The 24,006-nt window shown below is 37.7% G+C and overlaps 2 protein-coding genes across 2 annotated transcripts; one reads left to right on the forward strand and one right to left on the reverse strand.

Moving 5' to 3' along the window:
- Nucleotides 1–300: 300 nt before the first annotated feature.
- Nucleotides 301–22,976, reverse strand: ift74 (intraflagellar transport 74). The gene is made up of 20 exons (XM_053485745.1): nucleotides 22,738–22,976; nucleotides 22,233–22,374; nucleotides 20,999–21,134; nucleotides 20,870–20,918; nucleotides 20,337–20,435; nucleotides 20,185–20,245; nucleotides 19,941–20,000; nucleotides 19,762–19,823; nucleotides 13,141–13,279; nucleotides 12,875–12,937; nucleotides 12,441–12,584; nucleotides 12,290–12,330; nucleotides 12,128–12,207; nucleotides 9,883–9,936; nucleotides 9,694–9,791; nucleotides 9,375–9,501; nucleotides 6,018–6,181; nucleotides 5,215–5,340; nucleotides 4,381–4,441; nucleotides 301–2,572 (listed from the first exon to the last, which is right to left on the reverse strand). Exons 2-20 carry the CDS (start codon nucleotides 22,350–22,352, stop codon nucleotides 2,457–2,459), a joined length of 1,800 nt encoding a protein of 599 aa, XP_053341720.1. The 5' UTR covers nucleotides 22,353–22,374; nucleotides 22,738–22,976; the 3' UTR covers nucleotides 301–2,456.
- Nucleotides 15,228–18,720, forward strand: LOC128512460 (leucine-rich repeat-containing protein 19-like). Its single transcript, XM_053485746.1, has 4 exons — nucleotides 15,228–15,684; nucleotides 15,836–16,205; nucleotides 17,028–17,261; nucleotides 18,000–18,720. The coding sequence occupies exons 1-4, from the start codon at nucleotides 15,628–15,630 to the stop codon at nucleotides 18,353–18,355; spliced, it is 1,017 nt and encodes a 338-aa protein (XP_053341721.1). The 5' UTR covers nucleotides 15,228–15,627; the 3' UTR covers nucleotides 18,356–18,720.
- Nucleotides 22,977–24,006: the final 1,030 nt, after the last annotated feature.

Below are 24,006 nucleotides of genomic sequence, written 5' to 3' on the forward strand. Positions count from 1 at the left end.
GCTTAAGTTTTTGTGAAATATCTAATGTTTTCATACCTTTCTGCAGCAGAGAGATCCTTTTTCTTTCTCATATTGCTTGAACCTGTGGCCTACTTAATAATGTGGAACAACCTTCTTCAGTATTTTTCTTTAATTGGGCTCATCTGGCAAACTAATTATCACACGGGTCTGAGATTCATTTTTAGTGATCCAAAAAGCCCTGAGTTTCCCATCCATGAGTTTAATTTAAAAACTAAAAATGTAATGTTTATGACACTTGCATCTAATTTGCATAATTATTTGGAACGTGGTGTATAAGAACAAAGATTTACTTCTTTTTTTTATTCACTTTACCAATCCTCCGGATCACTAGGGGGCACCCACATTAAGGCTGTTACTACTACCAGTCAGTCAGGAAGGGGCTGAAGGCCATCATGTGTTTCCTCTGAACCATGCAATGTCAGCCAACGCATCTTTTCAAACGCACGCTGATGCACCATTGGGGGTGGCGTAACACACTCGGAGGAGAGCGCTATCGTCTTCTTCTACTTGCGTGAGCTTACCAATGCCCATGATTGGCTGTAGAGCCGTGACTGATGTGAGAGTGCTATGTGCCTCATATCCCACCCCGCTCGTTCTAAGCTAAGACGCATAGGAATCAAACCAGCAATCTCCAGATGATAGGGCAAGGACTTTACGACTGCCCCATTCGGGGCCCTGCAGATTAACTTCTGATGAAGCAATCTAGACAGCGATGCATTCGTGGCTCGCAGCTTAGGCTAAAACATTTTTAATGAGGCAATACGAAAGCTTGTTGAAGTGTATTGAAAAGCAAGGAGATTATGCCGAAAAGTTACGTATTTGTCTGATCTAATTACTAAACAAATACAAGAAAGCCTTACAACTTGTTAAAAATGAAACAGGCCTTTGTAGTTGTATTCATTCCTCTGTAAAGCGTATGTTATACAGTATATATAAATGAGGAGTTGTGGAAAATTAGCAGATAATGGGCGAGTGTTTACACCTGTGTGTGGTTTATCGCTGCCAGTTTATGTGCTCTCGCTCTATCTCTGTCTTTTGTTTCCAACTTGTCCTGGACTGAACTGAGCTGCACTGAACTTAAACCTTAGTGCCTAGTTAAAAAAAAAAAACCTCCTTAACCCCATCAGTTTAGGTTATTACATTCAGTGGTAAAGGTTTTGACCAAATATCAAAAAAATTTACATTGTTAGATTGTGGACTGATGTTAACCACATAACTACAAAATAAAAAGGACATTTCCATATTTCTGGGACCAAAGTTTTAGTTTTTTTTTTTAGGTTATAAAACCCACAGTGGCAACCCTGGCTTTATTTGAGGGTAAAATCCCGAGCACTCCTACCACTTCTACTCCCATTATGTCTCCCACACCTCTGGCTTCAATCCATGGGAGGTGCTTGTGTAATGGGAAAAGGGTGAAGATCATGTTTCTGAGAGGGGGGAAATACCCCTCACACACACACACACACACACACACAGACACGAACACACAAATACACTCCAGTGTCAGAAACAGTGTTAATAAGAGGGAAGAGAGAGGTTCTGATTGTACACACGTAAGGCAGACAACAGGGTGGGTAGGAGAATGAGAGCATCATGAATCTGAGGAGAACACTAGGCAACCCCCTTCTCAGATAAAGCAAAGCGGAAACCAATAACATTAAAACAATAGTGTTATCGGCCACCGCTCTTCCTGCCTGCCATTAACCCCTTACTGCCCTGAGGCCTGAGGCTCTGCAACATCTGGAAATTACACATCATGCCATTGTTTCCTAAAACATAATTCATCGACTAAACAGAACATTAATTCATAACAAAGAAAGTAAAATAAGGTGGCACTTGGAATGTGTGAAACATTACAGAAAAAAAATAGAAAAGTCTTGTCTCACTATATCTTTTGAATGTCACTGTATCAGATTTCACATAAGCCATGGTGCATGTTAGTCATCTCAATTGGAATTGTATGATTTACAACTAAGAATTTTTTTTACATTGATTCAATTTATTACATTCCAATTAGCCTTCATATAATTTTACCCCAAGATCCCAAGATGCCGCATTTACCCACCTATGAAGTAACAACAGATGTGTTTCCTCTTGAAGTCATAAAAAGCTATTTATTCACCTTAGAAAGATCCTAATCTAAATATTAACAGACATATTCCAGTATAAATATCCATAGTTCTGATTCATATACTCTTAAGTCTTTTCTACACCTCTGCATCCATGCACTCACCATCAAAGAGCTGTCACAGATAAATCTCAGACAGACAGTGTGTTTTTTTTGTTTTTTTTTACCCATGGGCCCATGTCTAATCTCTACGGCACGTGCGCCATGCCTTTGGAATGTTGAGTAGGAGAGCGGGCCCGCGTGGGAAGTGAGTCAGTGATGAAGCTGCAGAGTTGTAGCGGCGGCCGCGGCAGGCAGGAAGCGGTCCTCAGTTTTTGGTGCCCTGTAAAGCATCCATGAGGATCTTATTGTATTCAGAGAGCTGCTTGCTGACATTCTTCTTCACGGGCCGGTAATCGCTCTCCATGCCTTTAGAGGCGATGACTGGTGGTCGGGGGAAGTTAAAGAAAGATTGTGCACTGGTAAATAAAACTACCTGCTTAAATGTGACCTCTATGGGTAAAGCACACAAAAAAATTCCCACCATATCCACGAAAAGGTCAAACAGAATAAATATTTTTCGAAAGAACTTAAGTTCTGAAGAGACTTGATTATAAGAACAAATGAATTATAACAAGGGATAGTTATATAGGTATATTTACATTTGTGGTCAAACAATCAGACCAAATTCTTATAGCCTGACAAGTGCATGGTATTTCTGTTAGCTAGTTTGCTAGTTTAGAGCAGAGTCAGGGCTTTACAGAAGCAGATGGTTGTGGTTTTAAAGTTGTTTTTGCAGATTGCAGGCTAAAAACTGATTACTACATGTTCTATAAATGGACTGTGTACAGATCCCTGTGATTAATGTAAGTGTGAGCAATGTCAGAACACAGAGGGTAGCACTGCCTTATCACAGCTCCAGGGTCAAAGTTTTGTTCCTGAACTTTACTGTTTATGTGGAGCTTCCCATGCTCTTCCTCTGCGCTTCCTCTAGTTTCTCTCAGGTTTCCTCCCACCTCACTAAATACAGTACATTATATCGCTCAAAGTATGAACGAGGATAAGTCATAAATTATCCACACTTTAGCTGTAAAATTTGTTTTAATTAACTTTTTTTAAAAGACAAATACAAGTATGTAACGAGCACTGTTGATTGTTGAACATTTTTCCTGATAATGTTTTAATACTGGCCCTTGAGAATCCCAGAAAATTGTAAGCATCAATTTCTTTTTCAATTTTGTTCGCAGATATCGAAACGCTTTTGTTTATGCTCTTATGTAAGTTGTTTTGGCACCAGGTACTGTACACCCTCAGACCACAGAAAACGAATCACTGCTCGCAGCTCTTCTCTCCTGCAAATCACATGTGGGGCGTACATTTCTGCTCGCACCGCATTAATAAATAAGACGGTAGCCTTGAATGGAAAGCACTGACAAGACAGTGCCGCCAAGAGAAGTTTTAATGTAACCGCAGTGCGGATAATTTCTGACTCGCCTTCAAACATTTGTCGTCAAAAAAAAAAGGAACGCAACCAGAGTCGGCGCAGGATTGCTGATAAGCCTGGCAAGCGAACACATACCGTAGTAGAACCTTCAGTCAACACTCACACACTACAGGCAATTTGGGAACAACCAATTTGGCTAATCTGCATGTCTTTTTGGACTGTGGGAGGAAACTAGAGTACCCGGAGGAAACCCACCAAGCACAGAGAGAACATGCAAACTCCACACACAGATCCGACACGGGAATCAAACCTGGGACCTGAAAGTGCAAGGCGACAGTGCTAACCACTAAGCCACAATATAGTGTGCAATGGCTATGCAAAACTGCACCTAGGTGTTAATGTGCCTCTGCAATGGTCTTGTGACTCATTCAGGAAATTTCTGGGAGGGAGTGGTGACTCAAATGGTTAAGGCTCTGGAAGGTCGGGGTTTTATACCTCCGGTACCTCCAAGCTGCCACTCTTGAGGCCTTAAGCCAGGCTTTCAACACTCTCTGCTCCATGGACGCTGTATCCTGGCTGACCCTGCACTCTGACCCCAGTTTCCTTACTGGATATGTAAAAGAATTAAATTTCACTGTGCTGTATGGTGCGTGTGACAAATAACTGAATCTTAATCTATATATATTTCTGCCTCACGTTTGATCTACTACAACCTTGACCAGGACAAAGCTCTTGAAGATAAATGACTAATGGCAGAATTGTGCTGAGCATGGATGCTGAATGAGCATTTTACTGTAATAAAGGATACATTCTTTCATAACAAAGTTGTTCTGCTCAAGATGTTGCCACTTCCGTTCCAGGTTTGTCAGCTGCACAAAAAATGACAGAAATTCATGTTACCATATGGTTTATGATAGTTCAAAAACTATCCCTGATGTTAAAAGCGATCTGTAAATCATACATTGAACAACACCAGCACAGAGGTGGCTTTTACTCTCTTTGACAAACCCAGATTATATAAATCACCTATACAGTACAACTTTTCTACGGTAAATGCACATTTGTACATGTTAGATCGTTATATTAACTCTTTAATGTTAACTCAGATTTTACGACGAGCTCCCAGGAGAGATGCTGCAGCGATGTTTCCCAAAAAGGTTTTTATCATAAGAAAAATGTTTCGTATAGATTACGTTGACTTTAAAATGGGTGTGTGAAATGTGCCAGCTAATTCAAGCACAATGGGTATGTTAAGAGTCTGTAAGGACATGATCGTCGCCTGTGCTTTCGGTAGAACGACGGTGTAAATTTGCTGGCTGGACAGAACCATTTCCTTCGTAGATAGGCACAGAGGTGTGCTGCCAAGACTGTTGTGAAGACTGTGGGCCTGGACCTTTACCCTATATAAGAGAACAGGCATCAGGAAATGAGACCCCACCCAGAAATAATGTGGCGTTGGGACACAATAAGGTCACTCCCTGGGTGTTGACACAAACATGTACAGTAAAGGAATTTGTTTAACGACAGGGTAAGGTTAGGGGGAAGTATCTACAAAATTATAAAAATTTTAGTATTAATTAAAAAAAAATTTTAATGATGCTGCATGTTTGTGTGTGTGTGTGTGTATGTGTGTGTGTCTGACCTGTGCGTGAGTCTCATTCTCCAGTAACTGTGCTGCAAGAGTTTCGTATTCCTGATTCATCTTGTGATTGACCTTCTTGAAGGCATCTCTCCTTTCTGTTAGAGACACTCGTTCTTCCTGCAACATCTAAAAAACACGTCCAGGACAAACATAAACCTCAAGAAATTATGAGTTCTCTAATCTGATTGGTCTGAAGGTTTATACTATGATAGTGCAAATGCAAGTATTAGTTTCCATGCATTATGGTTTCCATAATAACAACTCAAACGTCACGTTAACAGGTTTAAGATGTTTCTTGCTTTTTTCGCAAGATCACCACCACTCGTAACCTTTCCTTGCTGATTTAGCTGAGAACTTAATTAGATTTGCTGTGTCCTTGATATATCCTGTTCAGAAGCTACTAATGGGAGACGTCTTAGAAAACAACACACAAAAAAAAAGTGCATCCTGTTTTGGGCAAAATGCCCTTAGTGAGTTAAGTGCCTTGGGTCGTGGAGAAAAACTCAACTCGTTGCTGATATCCATGTTTATGCTACAAAGGGCTGGAGTTACTATCAGAGGAAACGTGTGTGTCACTGAACACTGCCTGCTAACGAGAGGAAAAGGCAAAATAAAATACAGATTCTTCCTGAGAAGGCAGGATTTATGAGGAGAGAGATGCTTATCTCGGGTCATCACGGCTAAACTACTTTAAAGCGTAAAGTAGTTTTAAAAAAACAGCTGTGAACATGTTAAAAAATAAATACATAAAAAAAACACACACACACTGTTGTCCTACACACAGCAGGGAATTGGGCAGCTACCTTCATCTTCTGCTCTCCGGAGGCTTTCAGGGCGTCCAGATCTCTGTACGTCTTAAGTCCTTCGGTCATCTCCTGGATCTTTTCTTTTAGAGAGTTCATCTCTGTCTGCACTTTCCCTTCCAGTCGCTCTACATTCAGAAGGTCCTGCTGCAGATGCTCGCATTCTGTACAAACACACACACACAAACACTGAGTTTATTGGTATACCTACTCACACTTAAAGAAACAGATATCACCTTTCAACTCAGCGTCTGTTTCAACCATGAATATGAGAATATTTGTCTGAATTATCAGAAATGTCTTTTTTTCCCCATAGAGTACTAGTGCTGAACATGCACTTCACTTGACCAGCAATGCGTTTTCTGATACAGGGCAAAAGGCCACAAGAAGCATGAGAGTACATGTGTTACAATGCAAGGGTGTAATACAACGCTAAGTGGAGCGATGATTAAATGCCTTTAGAAGCTGCTAATGTATAAAAGCATTGTTATACAACATAGAAGCTAAGTGAAATCGTTATGTGTAGCCACCTCCCCCTCCACCCCTACTGGAAATGCTCTCTAGTGGCTGGTTCTTCAGTTTGCACAGCACTGCTAGGTTTGGGGAGACAGGAAGGGGAAAAGGGCCAGTTCCTCCTGATAGGCAACAGGCCCGCTTCTGTGTTTGGAGAGAGAGAGAGAGAGTGGTGCATGGCGTGTATGCGTGTAGTGGGTAGTGTGTAATCTAAATGCCCTGTCAGCATTTCTGAGCATTCTCTGCTGCTTCCTCCTCTTGGGGTTTTTCTTTTGCCCAAAACCTGAGCCAACCATCCCACACACACACACACACACAAACACCAAGGCAAAGGCCACTTTACACAGACTGTTTTGTGATGAATATCTTAGACCGGTTTCCGAAAATATTTACACAGCAGCAATACGGTATTCCAGTTGTTTAATAAAGCTAATCATGTGCTGGTTCTGCACGTTTACCTCCACACTCGACAGCTGTTCTTTTTAGTGAACTTTCCATCATCTTATATAGACACACAGTAGCTTTAAAGAACTGGCTTATTTATTCGATAAAAATTTTCATAAAGTGTTTATTTATTTGGCATCATCGATAAGCCGAGACATACAGTACAGTATCTAGTCCCTCTAGAATGTTTCTTTACATTTGCATTAAACTTTTTTGCTCCAATCAGCTTGTTGTTGTTAACTAATGTCACATGGTCTTGATAGTGTGGTTTAAAAAGCAGTATGACTTAATGAAATCTATAAAAATAATGAATAAAGTATGCATGAACTGGAAAAATACCATACCCGACTAGATCCGTGGATAAAAAATTTGCCATCTTTCAGTGGCTTTGGTCCTCTAGACATGAACGATCATGGCTTTTGCAGCAGATCAGCATAAATTTATGGACATTATTGAATGGGGGTCAGGTCATCGGATCAGAAACTACTTACAGGCAGCGGATATGATTTTACAGCATGTACATGAATTGAAACACCAAACATTTCCTGGCTGTTACAGTATCTCTGTAAATTCATGTTTCCACCAAACCGTTTATTTACATATAAAAATAGCCCGCCCTTAAATGTTAACTTTCCTAATGAACACCATTAAATGCATTAGCATTAGACAAATCAGTCCCTGCTGGTTTTCTTCTGGTCTCCAGCAGTCTCTTCCTTCAAAGCCAATCTGCACGGCATTCCCCTTTTTTGCTGCTTTTCAGCAGGCTATGAAAGTGCACTGCTAGAAGATAAACAAACAGGGTGCGGAGGAACAATGCCTGGTGGTCCCGAGAATAGAGCGCGGCAGAGGAAATGGGGCGGCACTGCGGAGATAAGACGATACCGAGGAGTGGGAGGGATACCGCAGCTCCAAGGTGTCTCACACAAAGAAAGGAAAGCCTCTTGGCAGAGCTTCAGCCGCTATTTAGACACACATAGCAGGGAGTGAAGGAGAAGGATGTGGAACTGGGGAGTGGACATGAGCAGTGTAACTGACCGTTTGGTCACCTTGAGTCGTTTTTTTGAATTAGCTTTCTCTTGGGACTCACGCATGTGTGGCCGTTCCTCCCTTATTATTACAGGTCATGTGCAATAGCGGCAAAGATCTATTGTATCTTACAAAAAAGCTAATTAGGATGGAACATGTGGCCTTAATGCATTCAGTCGCTCCACTAATTATGACAGGTACAAAAACAAAAACATTCCATGCTAAATTTAAAGCCTGCTGTCAGCATATGTAGAGAATTATTATCATTGGATAGATGCTGAATTCTCAATACTTATTGGTCAGCAGCTCTGATGGTTATTTGGCTGCGAGGTTTACTGTATATTAATATATCATCGTTTCTGTAATAACCTACTTATCCGGGTTTTATATGGGGTATACAGTATACAAGAGTCAGAAGTAAAGCTGAAACTTCACATTTTCCTACAAAAAAAAGACTTTGTAGATGATTGGCAATGTGCACTTAGTGCACTTCTAATCCTTTAAGAAGATTTTTAAAAAGTGTCTGGAAAGGAGTTTCACTTGATTATAGCTGATAAACTGTAAATGACTAGTTTAAAGGTTCTGTATTTCAGTATTTAACTATAAAACAAGTCAAAATTGGTCTCAGAGGACCATTAAAAAGTATCTCTTAATGGCTCCAGCTTAAAAAACCCTCAGCCTTCAATACTTTAAATGGCTTCTGTTTCCCTCTTTTTGGAAAGGCAGTGTTTCATTGTCTATGTAACTGAGTAATGCCTGAGCCCCCCCAAGGAGAACAACAAAGGTGAGCAAAAATTCAAGGGACGGGCTCCTTCTTATATGAGCTCACCATTTGGGGGAGAACTGTTTAAGCCAATAGAAGAATTAAAAGAGAGAGAGAAAGAGAGAGAGAGAGAGAGAGTGTGTGTGTGTGTGTGTGTGTGGGGGGGGGCAGTGTGTGCAGGTTTATAAGGATATTAGCTGCTTAATAGCTGCAGAACCAAGCACAGTCCTTCTGAAGGCTTTTTATGCATACAAAACCAAGACGTTTTCTTTTTTTTTTTGGCTGAAAAGTGGTCTTTTACATAATATGCTGCTTTCTTTTCTGGCCTACAAACATTTTTCTGTAAGATTATTTGTTTTGCTAGAATACTAATGTTTTTTTTTTATCTGACTTAATAATTAAGTCGTAAAACCTACATGTTTGACAATGTTTGTACTAAAAAAAAAAAAAAAAAAAAAACTACATCGTGCCTAAGACTTTTGCCCAGTACTATAATAAAATGGAAACTCGGAAGTGGCTGATGTATGATGTGCAACAGAGCAGTAGGAGAGTGTGTCTATGTCAGTGTAAAAGAAGTCAAAAGTGTGTAGTACGTGCGTATGTAAACTGACCAGAAGACAATCCCTTGGCTGTACTCTCAGATTTCTGCATCTCGGTCTCTTTAAAGCTGAGGTCCTCCTGCATGGATTTAAGCTCGTTGGGACTAATGGCCGAGAGCTGATTCATACGATTCATCATCTGGAAGAAAAACATAATGCTTTTATCACCCTAAATAACTGAGTAACATTTCGCCAGAAGCCAAATGACTCATCTATAAATCACTGAACAAAAAAAACTGTTTATACACTAAAAGCTTGTAGACGACAGTTAACGAGGAACCATTTGTGATTTACGAAAGTCAGAGCGGGTGCAGAGTGTGCGGATTTCTACCCTGCTAGACTGCTCCAGCAAAGCCACAATGCTGGCCTGAGTCTCCTGAATGTGCTCCATCTCCTGAGCTTGAGTTGTCTCGAATGACTCCAGGTACGCTGTAAAAACATAAACAACAAAAACATTTATAAAGAAACTGAGAAATAACCTCAGGAAGCAAGCAGGAGCAAGGAGGTTACACTCACTAACCGTCTATTTCCTCTTCTTTTTTCTGCAGCTCTTTGTACTTTTGTGTTCGTTCACCTGTTAATCATGGAAAAATTGCACATTTGTAAAAAAAATAAAATAATAATAATAATAATAGTGTTGCAGTCTGATATCTTCATTACTAGAAAAAAATTCACAAACAAGGAGGACCATTTTGAGGATCAGCTTGTCTAATTATACATGAAATGAAAAAGGTTTTCGCTCTTACAAAACAATTCCTTATTATTATTTTTTTTATATTCGAACACATCTTTTATATTTCTGTAGACAATCACGTTAATTTGTCACCCAAGGTTTTTAAACTAATGTGTACAGGGACATATAGAAACAAGCTTACCGTCTTGACATGAACACAGAGAGAAAAAGAGAGAAGGAAAAAAGACAAACACACAATGAGAAAAAGACACGAGAGGAAACAATAAGGAAAAACAGCAAGACAGCTCGACATAAACCAACAATACAGAGCAGCATGCTGTGTGTGTAAGTATGCTTCGTGTCTGTGTATTTTAGATTATGCTGTTCAATGAACCTGTGGTGTCTGCTTCCTCTCTACAATGGACAGAAAGGGTTTGGCTCTTTCCACACACACACACACACACACACACACACACACACACACAAACTCTCTTGCTCTCTATTCTTTGTGGTTCATTTTATCTTCTCTAGCCTTCATCATAGACACAACCCAGAAGGGATGCGAAAGTTTTTAAAACACATCCAAAAGCACTTAAGGATTTACGGTCCGTTCAGAGCAAACACTCCCGCGGGAAAACAAAGCCTAATTGCCTAGTTCTTACACACTAGAACAGCTACTCTATCTGTCCCAGGGGTTCTCACAGAAATACTGACAAAAGTGTGAAGCCATACATCATGAACTCTTTTGGAGCCAGGGGTGTCTGAACTTATGGACAGTTCAGTTTCTACATCTCTATGTGCTACCGAATACAGATAATTCAGCCTGCAACAAGATTCAAAATCCCGAAGCTTTCTTATTTTACCATTTCTTTACCAAGTCTCAGACGTCCTGCAAAGTGCATCTAATAATGCTTTAAATAAACTTGTTTTTCTTGGGACCAACTTTTTAAATATGACAAACCATCACGAACCGATTCACAATATGCACTATTTATACACCATGAGAAATGTTTAAATGTGTGTAAATAAATGTTTAATGTTTAATTTAATTCACGATTTAGAAATGAAACCAAATAGGTGTCATTCACAGACGATTTAATTGTTTTTTTCCCCTCTACTCTGATTCTGACCACAGGCGGGATTATGACTGAAACGGTGACAGTGGTGGAAAACTAGCTAGCTCCTCCGTGTGACTGAAGGGTGCACTGCAGACATAAATCGCTCGGAACTGTAGGTTGCGACTCGGTTTTATCGTCTGTGTAAATGAGCTACTTTTGGGCGCCTTCTCATATGAGGTCATAAATAGGAATAAAGGTCTAATTGGTTTGTTTAACTCCCCACTACAACAATGGAAAAAAAAATTTTATAAAAAAATTAAATAAAAGATCCCCTTTAAAGGTTTGAAACCTGATTAGTTATTTATATTTCTCTATATGGCTGAAAGAAAAAAAAGTTTGAAAACTGTTCCTTTTTGACCAGATAAAATAAAACATCTTGGCATTATATCTTTATAAGAAATAATACAAATTATTTAAAGGTTTCTTACAAGGAAAAGCAATGATTAGGAGTCTAACTCACCAGTAACAGCATTAGTCAACCATGGGAACAAGCCAAATCAGTCACCCTAAACCAATTTTACTGAAGACGGTTTATTCTGCTTGTACTTAAGCAATTTGCCATCTCGAATAAAATGTGTTTATTAATGAGTGATAATTGGAATTCTATTATAGTTATACGTATCTAATGTTTTGGAATGCCTGTGGAAGCGAGTCCCTTTTTTCATAGTTATGTTACACCGCTTGGCTTACTGTCAAATCTAGTTAAAATAATGGCTTACTGTCAAATCTACTGCTGTAAGAAAGAAAAAAAATATTTAAAAATTATATATATATATATATATATACACATAAACGAATTTTTTTTTTTTTGAACTGTTAAATAATGATACAGCTGATAGGGAACTTTTTGACACAAGAGGGCGCTGTTCCCTAGACACACTTAGATTTCATAAAGCTCTGAGTCTAAAATACTGTATACTGTATGTCATACAGTAGACAGTTAAGATGTTGCAGGTGATGCGCCTGTACCATACCCTGATGGTCCTCCATGTCCATGTTGAGTTGCCGCAACTCTTCATTGAGGCGGTTTATTTTTTCCCGCGTTTCGGTCAGTCTGAGGAAACAAGAGGCATGTTTTCAGTTTGACTAATTTAAAGTTTCACACACGCAAAACACACACACGCAAGGTTACTTACTGCCGCTCCATGCTGGCAATTTCTTGATTATCTTCTTTCACCTGAGGTGGAAAGAAAAGGTCAATTCAATGTGTATTAATTAAAAGTCCTGCATTAAACTGGTATACCAGTGTTAGAGGGAGCGGGAATGGAGTACGGGGTATGAGTTGACCTGTTTCAGCAGACGCTCTCTTTCTTCCTGTGGCGAGATTATGCTCTTGTCTTCAGCCTGCAGGGTGTCTCGGCGAAGCTCCAGTTCATGCAGGCGCTCGTACAGCACTACGGCCTCCTGCTTCACCTGAGAGTGCTCTAACTCCTACAACAGTCACAGAGATCAACAGAGAGAAAGAAAGAAAGAAAGAAAGAAAGACAGAAATGGGGGTTAGACTAGAACTGCTGAAAATGTTAACCTTGGATTCTTTTGGGTCTAAAAGTGAGTAAGTTTTGCATGTGTGCTTATTTACAGTAAGATTAAACATAAATTAGAATTCCACTACCACCGCTGTAATAATTTCCCAATCTAGCTCTATCACCAGGTCATCAGTGCAAGCCAGCGGGTGCATGCCATGTGTTTGTGTGTGTGTCAGGTGTAACAGGCTCACTTACAGCCTCTAATGTTTCCTTCCTGGTCATCAGTGAATCCAGTTCATCCTGACGAGCTGCCAGTTCCTGGAAACAGACATTTAAATAAAAAAAAATAATAATGGCAGGAGTCATAAACTGTAAATCATTTATTATTATAACGTTTGCACCCGCATACACAGTTCATGTATTCCACTACTGTTCTGCTAATGGTACTGAGATATCATTGGTGTAAATCAGTTTTTTTTTCGTTGTTGTTGTTTTGTTTTGTTTTTTCTCCTTAAACCAACCTGTAGCAGCTCCTCATTGACAGTTTTCATCTCGGCATACTTGGCTTGTTTCTCTGGGGGCATTTTTTTCACTATGTCATCTGCTGCCTGCTTCTCCCGTTCAATCTCTGCCTCTATAGCATGGATCATATCCTCCTTTCTGAGACAGAGATGCACAAATGTAATGGATCTATTCGGACATTCGATGTGTTGTCAGTCAGAATAGAGTGAGCAACAGTTACACCCTCGACAGTCATGTTAAATTCATAGAAAACAGAGCTTCACTTAATCACGTAGTTTCTATATACGTAGCACCTATAAAGTACATTTAGCACCTGATCATTTCAAGTTTAAATGCTTTAAAAAATGATGGACTTGAAAAAAATGACATCTTAGCAAGTGAAATATTTTTGAATCAAGCCAAACCCATATACAATTTCGTAAAACAAGATTAAAACAAACCAAATATACAATTATTACGCTTATTATTAGTCAAGTTGTACTCGTTTTGCAAGCAAAAACGTGTCTTGTTTAATAGAACAAAACATTTATCACTTTCAATTTTAGTAACTTATGACTAGAAGTAAGTTAAATCATCTTATATTTAATTCTAAGAAATTATAAATAGGTTTGGCTAGATTCAATTCATATTTCACTTGCTCCACATGCACTTCAAAAAATATCTTCGAAAATAACCTGAATGTAGTTACATTTAGCTACATGTTCTTAAAATGAGATTACAACAAACCAAATAGAAAACTATTAAGTTTATTTCTAGTCAAAATTTACTAAATTTTAAGCAAAATGTATTGTTCTATTAGTACATCAATTTGCTAGATTTAGGAATAATTTTTTTTTAAAAAAGCTCTCTCTTGCAAATAGAACAAGAACTTTTTACTTAAATTTTTTAGGAACCTTGGACTAGAAATAAGCTTAATAATCTTATATTTCGCTTGTTGTAAACTTATTCTAAGTAATTTGTTATAGATACATAGATAGACTAGGCTAGATATGCTTGGTTAGATAGATTCTTATCTAGATAGGCAAGAGTGTTTCAGTGACTAAGATGTTGTTTTTTTTTGACAGAATTTACAGGTCATTGCTTCAAATTGCAACCAATATACCAACAATAAACCTTTTACAATATGTTCTCTCTAATCAGCTGCCAGTTTACAGTGTATCCTTAGTCAGTAGGACATTCTTACTTTTATCACGCAGAGCAAAGGTTCTTCATGTAGCCTAGTTCCTTGAAGAAGTATTTCGACACACTATAACTCAGAGTCGCTGCTCTCTGCTGCCTGTTACGTGATTAGGTTCAGGGTAAGTCTTGTGTGATCTACTCCTTCCATAAATAATGCTTTATTAATATTTGTTAATGTAATACACTATGTATTTTTGTAGGATTATGTAGCTTTAGAGATGTATCTGTAAAGAGGAGGATGTAGCAAATTTAAAAGCTAGTGAGCAGATGGAAGTCAATGGCTAAAAAAAAAAGAAGTGTCCTCAGGGTAAAAAAGTTAACTTGTTATTTGCTGTTGTCTTAACAAAAAAGTAGCATCATAGGGTGTAAACTCTAATCTAAAAAATAAATAAATAATGAAGTGTTAAGCTGATTTACACATCAACGTAGTGTACAGTACGTTTGTAAGCTTTCTCAAATTATCAAAAAATAATTATGCAATAATTAATGCACATTATAACTTAATAAATCTGAGGCTGTTTATACGAAGAGTTTGGTATTTAGTTTAGAGGTTTCAAGCTTGACATTGTTTTAGAAAAGCATTAAAATGGTGGCCTACAAATGCCTGCTGAATTTGTAGGCCACCATTTTTTTATGCTGGACAACGTAGAAAGTCCGAATAGCCTCATTGAAATGTTTGTTTTGCTAACATTAATCATATATGTTATCATTATTTTTCTTTAATAATTATTTAATAATTAATTTTGTTTGGTTTCTTAGTGATTAGCAGAAAAATAATGATAACATATAAAATTAATGTTAGCAAAACAAACATGTCAGTGAGGCTATTCTGACTTTATACATCGTCCAGCATGTGTATAAAGTGCACAAACTCACACAATTATTCACTCCTGACCTCCATGTTTGTGCAATGGAGCAAAACAACCTGCCCCTTCATCCTAGAGCACAGGTCCACTTTGTACTCATTTGGGCTTCCGTTCAAGTGGCTTTCTGGCTAGGAGCAGATAACACTTTCAAAAAGCTCACAAGCTGAGGCGCACGGGAAGACAGCATGCTCCAGCATGCTCCTACATGACCAATCCGTGTGCACAAAGCGTCCCTTTGTGCCCTGTTCGTGGCCTCATACTTACTGAGTTTGATTATTATTCTCATAGTCATCCGTCTGAAGCAGCTGAGCTCTTGAGGATAAATAATAATGCCTTTGTCTAAAGAGATACAACGATGTGTGGTTTTCCACAGAGTTCGGTTGTTTCTTCAGCATTTTTTCGTGCAGTTCTGATGCTGGCGTCTTGTGCAGGTGAAAGATCATGATGCGGAAAGAGCTGGTCTTGCTGTGGACAGTGGCTCTATGCGCTGCGATCCAGGTGAGTATTTCAGAGAACCAGTTTAAAGACAAATCCACAGAGCACGACAGGCAAAGTTCTTTAAAATAATAAATCACCAGTAGTGTGTTGTATGTTACTTACTACACTTGCAATACAATAAACTTAATGCCATGTTTGCCTTTGTTTCAAGGTGGATGACGGCAACAAGTCACTGAAAAACATTCCGGCCACCTACAACGTGAACATAACCAGTTTAATCCTGCACAACAACAGCATTGTGATGAACAGCTCAGACACAGAGGCTTTGAATAAATACACCAAACTGACAAAGCTGGACCTCTCATACAACCTCATCATGGATCTGCCTAATGGAGCTTTTTCTGCTCTCAGCAATTTAGACACAATCTATTTAATGGGAAATAAACTGCAAACCATGAGGAATGAAACTTTTGCAAATTTGAAAAACCTCAAGACACTAGATCTGACTGATAATCCATGGAACTGCACGCAGAAGCTACTGACGCTCATGAAGTGGATGAATGAAAAAGGATTGCAGATGGGTGAGATGCATTCTAACTTAACTTAGATGTAGTGTTTTTTGTTTTTGTTTTTTTACATTTTGTAGTGTATAACCTGGAATAAAAAGAACTTATATGGATTAAATACTTATTTGGATTATATGTTATGAGCACTTATATGCTCTTATATGATATTGCTAAATTATCCTCAGTCTCCTGGTTACTTCCCTCCTTTCATTACAAGGTTAGTTACTTTTGGTGGACAACCTCCTCCGGGTCACACTTGAACCACACAGTATATTCCTTCAATGTAGCTCTGTGGAATGCTTAAGGTTTGGGACATTTTGGGAACTGTTTGGGAACTGGGATAATTTTCCAGAACTTTGTCCCGTTATTTGTTTTTACTGTACAAGTCCTTATTCTTTATGATATCATGTGTGTAAAAATGTGTTAAAGGAAAAAACCCTGGAGTCTCACACTCATGGGGATTATGTGATGTTTTAATTGCATACAGGTCAACTTCATTGTAATAATGATGTGGAGGCCACTGGTTGCACAAAAGATTAATTAAGGCTTTTACAAAAGTGAATACTTATTCAATCAAGGATGAATACTTATAATCACTTTTTTATAATAAAAACAATAATTTAGCAAAATATATTTATCATCCAATGCTTCAAAATTATGGATTATTTGGTGTAGATTTATGACCTACAGTCTCAAAAAAGTGCATTTCAGTTCCTGGTTGTAACACTTATAAATGGGCAAAAGTTCAAAGGCCGAGTCTGATCATTAGGCACAGGACTGAGTCAGGAATGATTTATTAATTAATTAACAATACCTTTACTTATTTCGCATTTCAAGGAGAAAATGCCACCTGTGCGAATCCAAGCAGCCTTGCTGGGAAAAGAATCCTAAATGTGCTACAAACAATGACAGAAAAGCTACCTCCAGTAACAAGCGGCACAGCCACTACACAGTCAAAGCCTGCTTCTATTTCTACTACAGTCACAGCTTCCACAAAAAACTATTTTACCAGGAGAAGTCCACCACATGCGGAGGTGACCACAGGGAGCAAAAACACTGTTTCAAGCAAAGGTGTGCTTTTTTATTTATTTTTTTTAAATTTTTTTTAAATTGGAGGTATACACACACTAAGCATCCTAATAGATCGGTAACAATGTTTGCATATGAAATAATCTCAAAAATATATAGGCAGCTATAAAAGGGTTAACACCAGAAAACTATAAAACTACCGAACGTTATAAATGCTATAAAACCTTTAAACTAACGATTCCTTGTGCAATACCATAGACATCTTTATAAACCGCTGACGAAGAAGCATGTGATACAAAATTTACTTTATGAAATTGTTAAATACCTTTCCTAAATGTACTTTGGTAATTGTTAAATGCAAATCTTTCTTAAATTCATGCCTCTTTAGAGGCACACAAAAGTTAAAAGACTAGTGTGCTATCTACTGCAAGTGTGATGTTGTAGCATGGTGTTTATGTGAGTGATATGATTTAGTTAATAATGATTTTTATTACAATAATTTGTGACTCTTTTTAGTATCTCCACAAGAAACTTTCTCTTTCTACAGTCAAACAAATACAGTAGGTTACTGTTCTGTCCATTAGTAAACACTAGAAGAAACAAAGATGAACAATGATGCTCTGTATAAACACACTGATAAGTTGGAGGAGAGGTGAAATGTGCAATAAAAAAATGCAAATTTTCTTTGAGGGAAATAGATCAACTACAGTACAATGCTTATACAATTAAGCTTGAAATGTATTTATAAATATATAACACCAGTATTGTGGCTTGCTTTAGGCACTGAAACTAAACAAGATGACAAGTTGGGGACCACCAGCTGGATGTTTCTTACTGGAGTGATCATGATCATTATCTGCACATCCACGATCTTAGTTTGCGCGGTCAAATCGCCCACCTGGTACAAGATGCTTTTCAACTACCGTCACCAGAGGCTGCGCGAAGCCGAAGAGCCCAGTATCTTTAACACAGGACGATATTCCAACTTCAGCCTGGACACAGAGCAAACGGAGACCAGTGCTCACGAGCTAGACCAGGGACTCACAGGGCCAACTGAGGATGAGGACGGCTTTATAGAGGATGGCTACATTCAGCCTGAGGACTACAAGGAGCATGCTGATTTTGATGAAGTGTAAACTGAGTGACTTTGCTAAAGACTGTTTAAGACAGGCATGCTAAGCCACAGATAGATGTTTGCAAGTGCAAAGTCCAAGTGTATAAGGAGCAACAACTGTAGAAACCAAATGTGGTGAAGAAGTAGACATTAATCTTTTTTTCACAAACCCTGGCATCATTGAGCGACTTTTATTCTACCGAACATAACTACGCTTACTAATTTTTTTTACAGAACAAACTTTAAAGGTTTTGAAAATCAGTTCTTTTAATCACTTACTTGTTTTCCCATTTTGACTACATCTCTGAGTTTTAGATTTTCATAATGCATTTGCTCTTTTTTAAAAAACTAAAATTATTTATTTTAAAATGTGTTCGCTTCAGTGTTGTATAATGGTGTTTTTTTAAAGCAAACTGAACAGGCCATAAACTTTAATCTTTTACTCTCTAACCACACTGTACAGCTAAGATCAGTGATTTATAACTTCACATACATGATATATACTTTATACCATAGCACTGCTGAATTCACTAATCTAATTGGTCAGGAAGTGTTGATTAATCTTCTATAATAACACCTTTGACCTTAGCTTCAAGGCGTCTTCTGTACCATGACAAGCTGTTTTTTAAATGTAAGACATTCCACAGCATTAAATGCAACTATAAAAAGAACCAATGTACTGCATGTCATTAATTAACAAAATTAGTAATCATTTAATTAGTAACAAAATTAGAATTGTTGGCTAAAAGAAAAAAAAACATAATGCAAAGCCTGCTTTGGTTTGGTCATGCCAACTCCATCATTTATTATTTCACATTCCCAAACTTTTTCCTAAAACGTACAGAATTGTCCTGAATTTATATTTTTGATAGTTCTTAGTCACTCGTCTCTGTGTGAATTTAACAATTGTCCAGTACTGCTTTGATTTCTCAACTATGAACAGAGGCCTGGATACTTGGGTTTTGGTTACCTGTAACTACAGAAGTTATAAACCTGGCCCAATTTTTTTTTTTATAAACATCACCTTATGTTTAACATGACCATGTGTTTATTGGAGAATATTATTTTTTAATATGAACAGGCTATAAACTTTAATCTTTTACTCTCTAACCACACTGTACAGCTAAGATCAGTGATTTATAACTTCACATACATGATATATACTTTACACCATAGCACTGCTGAATTCACTAATCTGATTGGTCAGGAAGTGTTTATTAATCTTCTATAATAACACCTTTGACCTTAATGTAGTAGCTTGAGGCAAAGTGTTGAATTTAGCCATGTTAGAAGATTTGTTCCACTGGTTTTTACAGTATAAGCGCTTTGACAATGATCATTTAAAACGGTCTAAGTCAACACTTTAAAAAACATTTACCACAATTTGAAGGTTTGAAACCACCTAAAAAGATCTAAGATGGCACTTACTCTCTTCTCTCTGTGAATATGACATCTATGCTTTGGGCTTCCCGGTCATTCTGTACTTTCAGCTAAACATGTGAAGAGAAATGAGACGTAAAAACAGTAAGATTTAAAAATACTGCAATGCTACACAAACAAGAAGAAAAGAAGGAAAAAAAACTAAAAAGAATGTAAACAATGCTTACCATGCTGATTTCATTCATTACTTCATCCATTTCTGTGTTGGTGTTAAGTTTGTCCACCAGCTACAAGTTTCAAAAAACATACTTAAAGTTAACTAAGAATACATTCACACATATACAAGCACACAGATTTCTCCAGTTATATTTAAATAGTGTGAATTTTTATTCTTTTAGTGATTTCTGAAGGTAATTTATTGCTTAGTATAGTTCTGTTTGTAGTTACTACTACAGTACTTAGTATAGTTACCATGTTGTAGTCCGCTAGCTGCCCCTGCAGATCCTTTATTTCCCCAGCAAGGCTCTCAGCTCTGTGGAAGTAAAACATTTTCAGATTTAAAAAAAAAGTGACTTATAAACAGCTCACCTATTGCCATAATACTGTGATAAAAAGCATTTAACCTTTTTTCATATGACAGGTAAACGGAGTTCTCCTGGTTGAAGATGTCGATCTCTTTCTGTAGTTTGCTGTTCTCTGTTGTGAGCTCATTAATTTTGCTCCTGTAAGGAAAAGAGAGCTGTTGGACAAAATTTTATTTTTGTATTCTTCCATCTGTGTTTAAACCCTAACATCATTGATTACTGTATGTTTAATTGAATTGCCTGTTTTGATGCAAATTATTGTTTATTTATTTGTTAGTTATTTATATACGGACTAATCATATTTATATGTTGTTTGCAAAAATTTTTGATTTATGTGACAAAAAAATATGAATGCAGAGACTTGTATTTGTAAAGAAATATAAGATTTTAATGTATAAAATATGTTGCTTTAAAACAAAAACATGCTAATGTTCAATAAATTGATTGTGATTCTAGGTTAGCTGAATGATCAGTCAGACTTGGAATTTTCATTTTCATTTAAGTATTAAGATCAGAGAATCACTTAGGAGGTTATTGTTCCAGCAAGAATGTCTAGATAATAAATGACTTACCGAAGTAAACCAAGATAGTACGATTTGTCCAGAATTTGCCTCTGGGGTCCTGCAAAAGAAAAAAACATTAATGGTTTGCAATCCAGATAGAAACTAAATAACACTAAATACTGTATTTTAGAAAAGTACCTTTCCCGCCGGTCTTCATTCCACTGAGACCCTGCTGAGTGACAGGACGATCGGTCACTTTAATCTGAGCTGATAACACACCCTGAGTAGCAATGGGCGCAGCCCTGGTCCCAGGACGTCCAGTACCTGGCACCATCTATAACACAGAACACACATGTAACTGGAAAGAGTTTAATTAGTGAGCTGGCTAGTATTTTTTTTTTCACATAAACTTTAGAAAAATGAACAAAATTTTTTAAATGCATCATTTGTCAAAGCCATTGAATAGCTATACAGGCTGTGGTGTTTCTAAGTGTTTGTAGACCGCCCTGGTTCTATAATAGAAAACATGCAAAGTGGCACAGTGCCACAAAGCACTCCTCCAGCCAATCAGCAACATTGGACATTTGTGCTTAATGACATTTTATGTTAATATTGGTCAGTAAGTCCAGTTTTAATGCTTCGGCAATAGGAAATTGGGTGCGGAGCTTATGAAGAAGTACAAAACTGAACTAAACTGAATTGAACTGAATAAATTGTTTCTATGGAAAAATTACATTTTAAAAGAATAATACAAAAATTAACCTGGGGACCAATGTGTAAAAATTAATCAGCACCAATCCAATTTGACTATTCAGTCAACAGTTCTGTGGTAAAATCATCAGCTCAAAGGGGCCAAATCTCGGGTTATGTGCTACCAGTGTAGTTATTTAAGCCTGAGACACATAAGGGTATACACATACGTCTTCGATACCGTTTTATCCAGAAAGCAGGGTCGTGGGGGGCCTGAAGCCTATAAAAGCAAACGCTGGGCACAAGGCAGGGTACCAGGTGCCAAATCCATCGCAGGATGCACACACACACACACACACACACACACACACACACACACACACAATGGACAATTTGGGAATGTCAATTAGCCTAATCTACATGTCTTTGTCCTGTGGGAGGAAACTGGAGCACCCGGAGAAAACACATCAAGCACGGGGTGAACACGCGAACTACACTCACACACACACACACACAGACTTAAGGCAGCAAAAAAATACAACATAAAAATATAAAATATTATATAACAACGCCATGTAGTGAATATTTGCAGTCGCGATAGAATAGATGATGCTACGAAATGCAAAAATACACTGTTATATAGAAAAGCTCATTTTGTTTGAGAGATATTAGCACGCGTTGTCCATATGTAGTCCATCTAAACATGAAACTCAATAATAATCACCTCGGTCAATCCACTCACCCCTGTTCCCACTCTGATCGCTGTCTGTGGAGGTCTGACACCAGTTGGGGGTCTTGCAGGCCCCGGGACTAAGGAACTTCTGCTCATGGGTCTGCCAGATGGGGGTCTCTGACTTGCCATAATGGTTTCAGTTAAGAGTAATCTGTATAGGAGTATAAAATTACAGTACAGTCCCTTTAATTGTAGTGCATGAAAAAAGGCTGTGACTGGGAAGCACAAAAACTTTAACATGAAAATAAATAACTGTTTATGTAATGTTATTTCAGTGTCAAACATTAAAAAAAAAAACCCAGTAGGTTATTTAACATAGTTCATTTATACATCTATTATTTGATATACTGTAGTTCATATATAACATTATACAAAATAAAATTATAAAGTTTTACTATGTACCAACTAATTATTAACTTTGGAAATCATTTATTTACAAATCAATGCTGCTAAGATTTATAAAGTCTATTTTAATACACAATTAATAATAAAAGAAGAACTACAATTGACCTACCCAGTAAGTAATCAGTTAACCATACGTTAGCTAACTGGCTAGCTGTTTTGAAGCAAATCTGCTAAGCTAACGCACCATTTAGCGTTAGCACGCTTTGATTCGACTTTTTTTTTTTTGACTACACGCAATTATAAAGATAAAATAACTCTATTTTAAATATAGAATCCTGTGAGCCGGTGCTGTACGGTGTGAGTAAACTAGAGTTTATTGTAGCCGACGGCTTCTGTCGCTTTTGTGGAATTAGAGACTCTTCTGTTGTTGCCAAGCAACCTCTAGGAATTATCGCGAGATTAGACGAGAAAAACGTTTGCAACGTCGGGGAAAAAGCACACTAGAGTACTACAGCTCAGCTTGAGTACTAGAGTATGAAGTAGCTTAGAACTCTCACAAATAGCAGTATGTTCTGGTTAGTAAGTTAGTATGGATTGTATTGGGATTCATTTTGGGATCAGTCCACACTCAATTCGTATAGTTTGAAAATAGTTAAGTTAATATTAAAGTTGTGATTTAATTGTCTCCCTGGTGAAAATTACACCCCCTGCATACATGTAAGGTGTATAATACAAAATCCAATATTTGGGTTTAAATGCAAGATGAAATTAGAATCATAGAGCATGAGCTCCAAATGTGGCCTTTTTGTGTTAAAAGTGCATTGTGCATTTTTATATTGCATCATCATAATCATTATATATTATTATTATTATTATTATTAGGTAATTCATCTCATTCAGTACAGGATCACATGGGCCTGGAGCCTAATCCAGGAGTACCCAGTGGTGCCAATCCATCGCAGGGTGTGCGCACACACACACACACACACACACACTACAGGCAATTTCGGAATGCCATTTAGCCCAATCTACATGTCTTTGGACTGTGGGACGAAACCAGAGCCCCCAGAGGCTCTGGTTGAGAAACCCATTAAGCTCAGGGAGAACGTGCAAACACCACACACACCCACACAAGGCGGAAATCTAACCCTCGACACTGGAGGAAGTCACTTGTGCCATTATTATTATTATTATTATTATTATTATTATTGTTGTTGTTGTTGTTCGTGTTATTAATTCATACTAAATGCATATGATGTGTAATATATTATATCCTTAATGTGTTAATCTTTGCTTTAGGAAATTACTTTAAAATTAATGTAGGGGGGGAATAGTTGGGCAGTGGTTGCAAATGAGATTTAACTTGACTAATTAACTGGTCTACTATGAGCTATGTCAAGTCATGTCAAATTATTTTTTTTTGTCATTTTAACCACAA

Source organism: Clarias gariepinus, chromosome 24, assembly GCF_024256425.1.
Source record: "Clarias gariepinus isolate MV-2021 ecotype Netherlands chromosome 24, CGAR_prim_01v2, whole genome shotgun sequence".
In the NCBI taxonomy this organism is placed as follows: Eukaryota; Metazoa; Chordata; class Actinopteri; order Siluriformes; family Clariidae; genus Clarias; species Clarias gariepinus.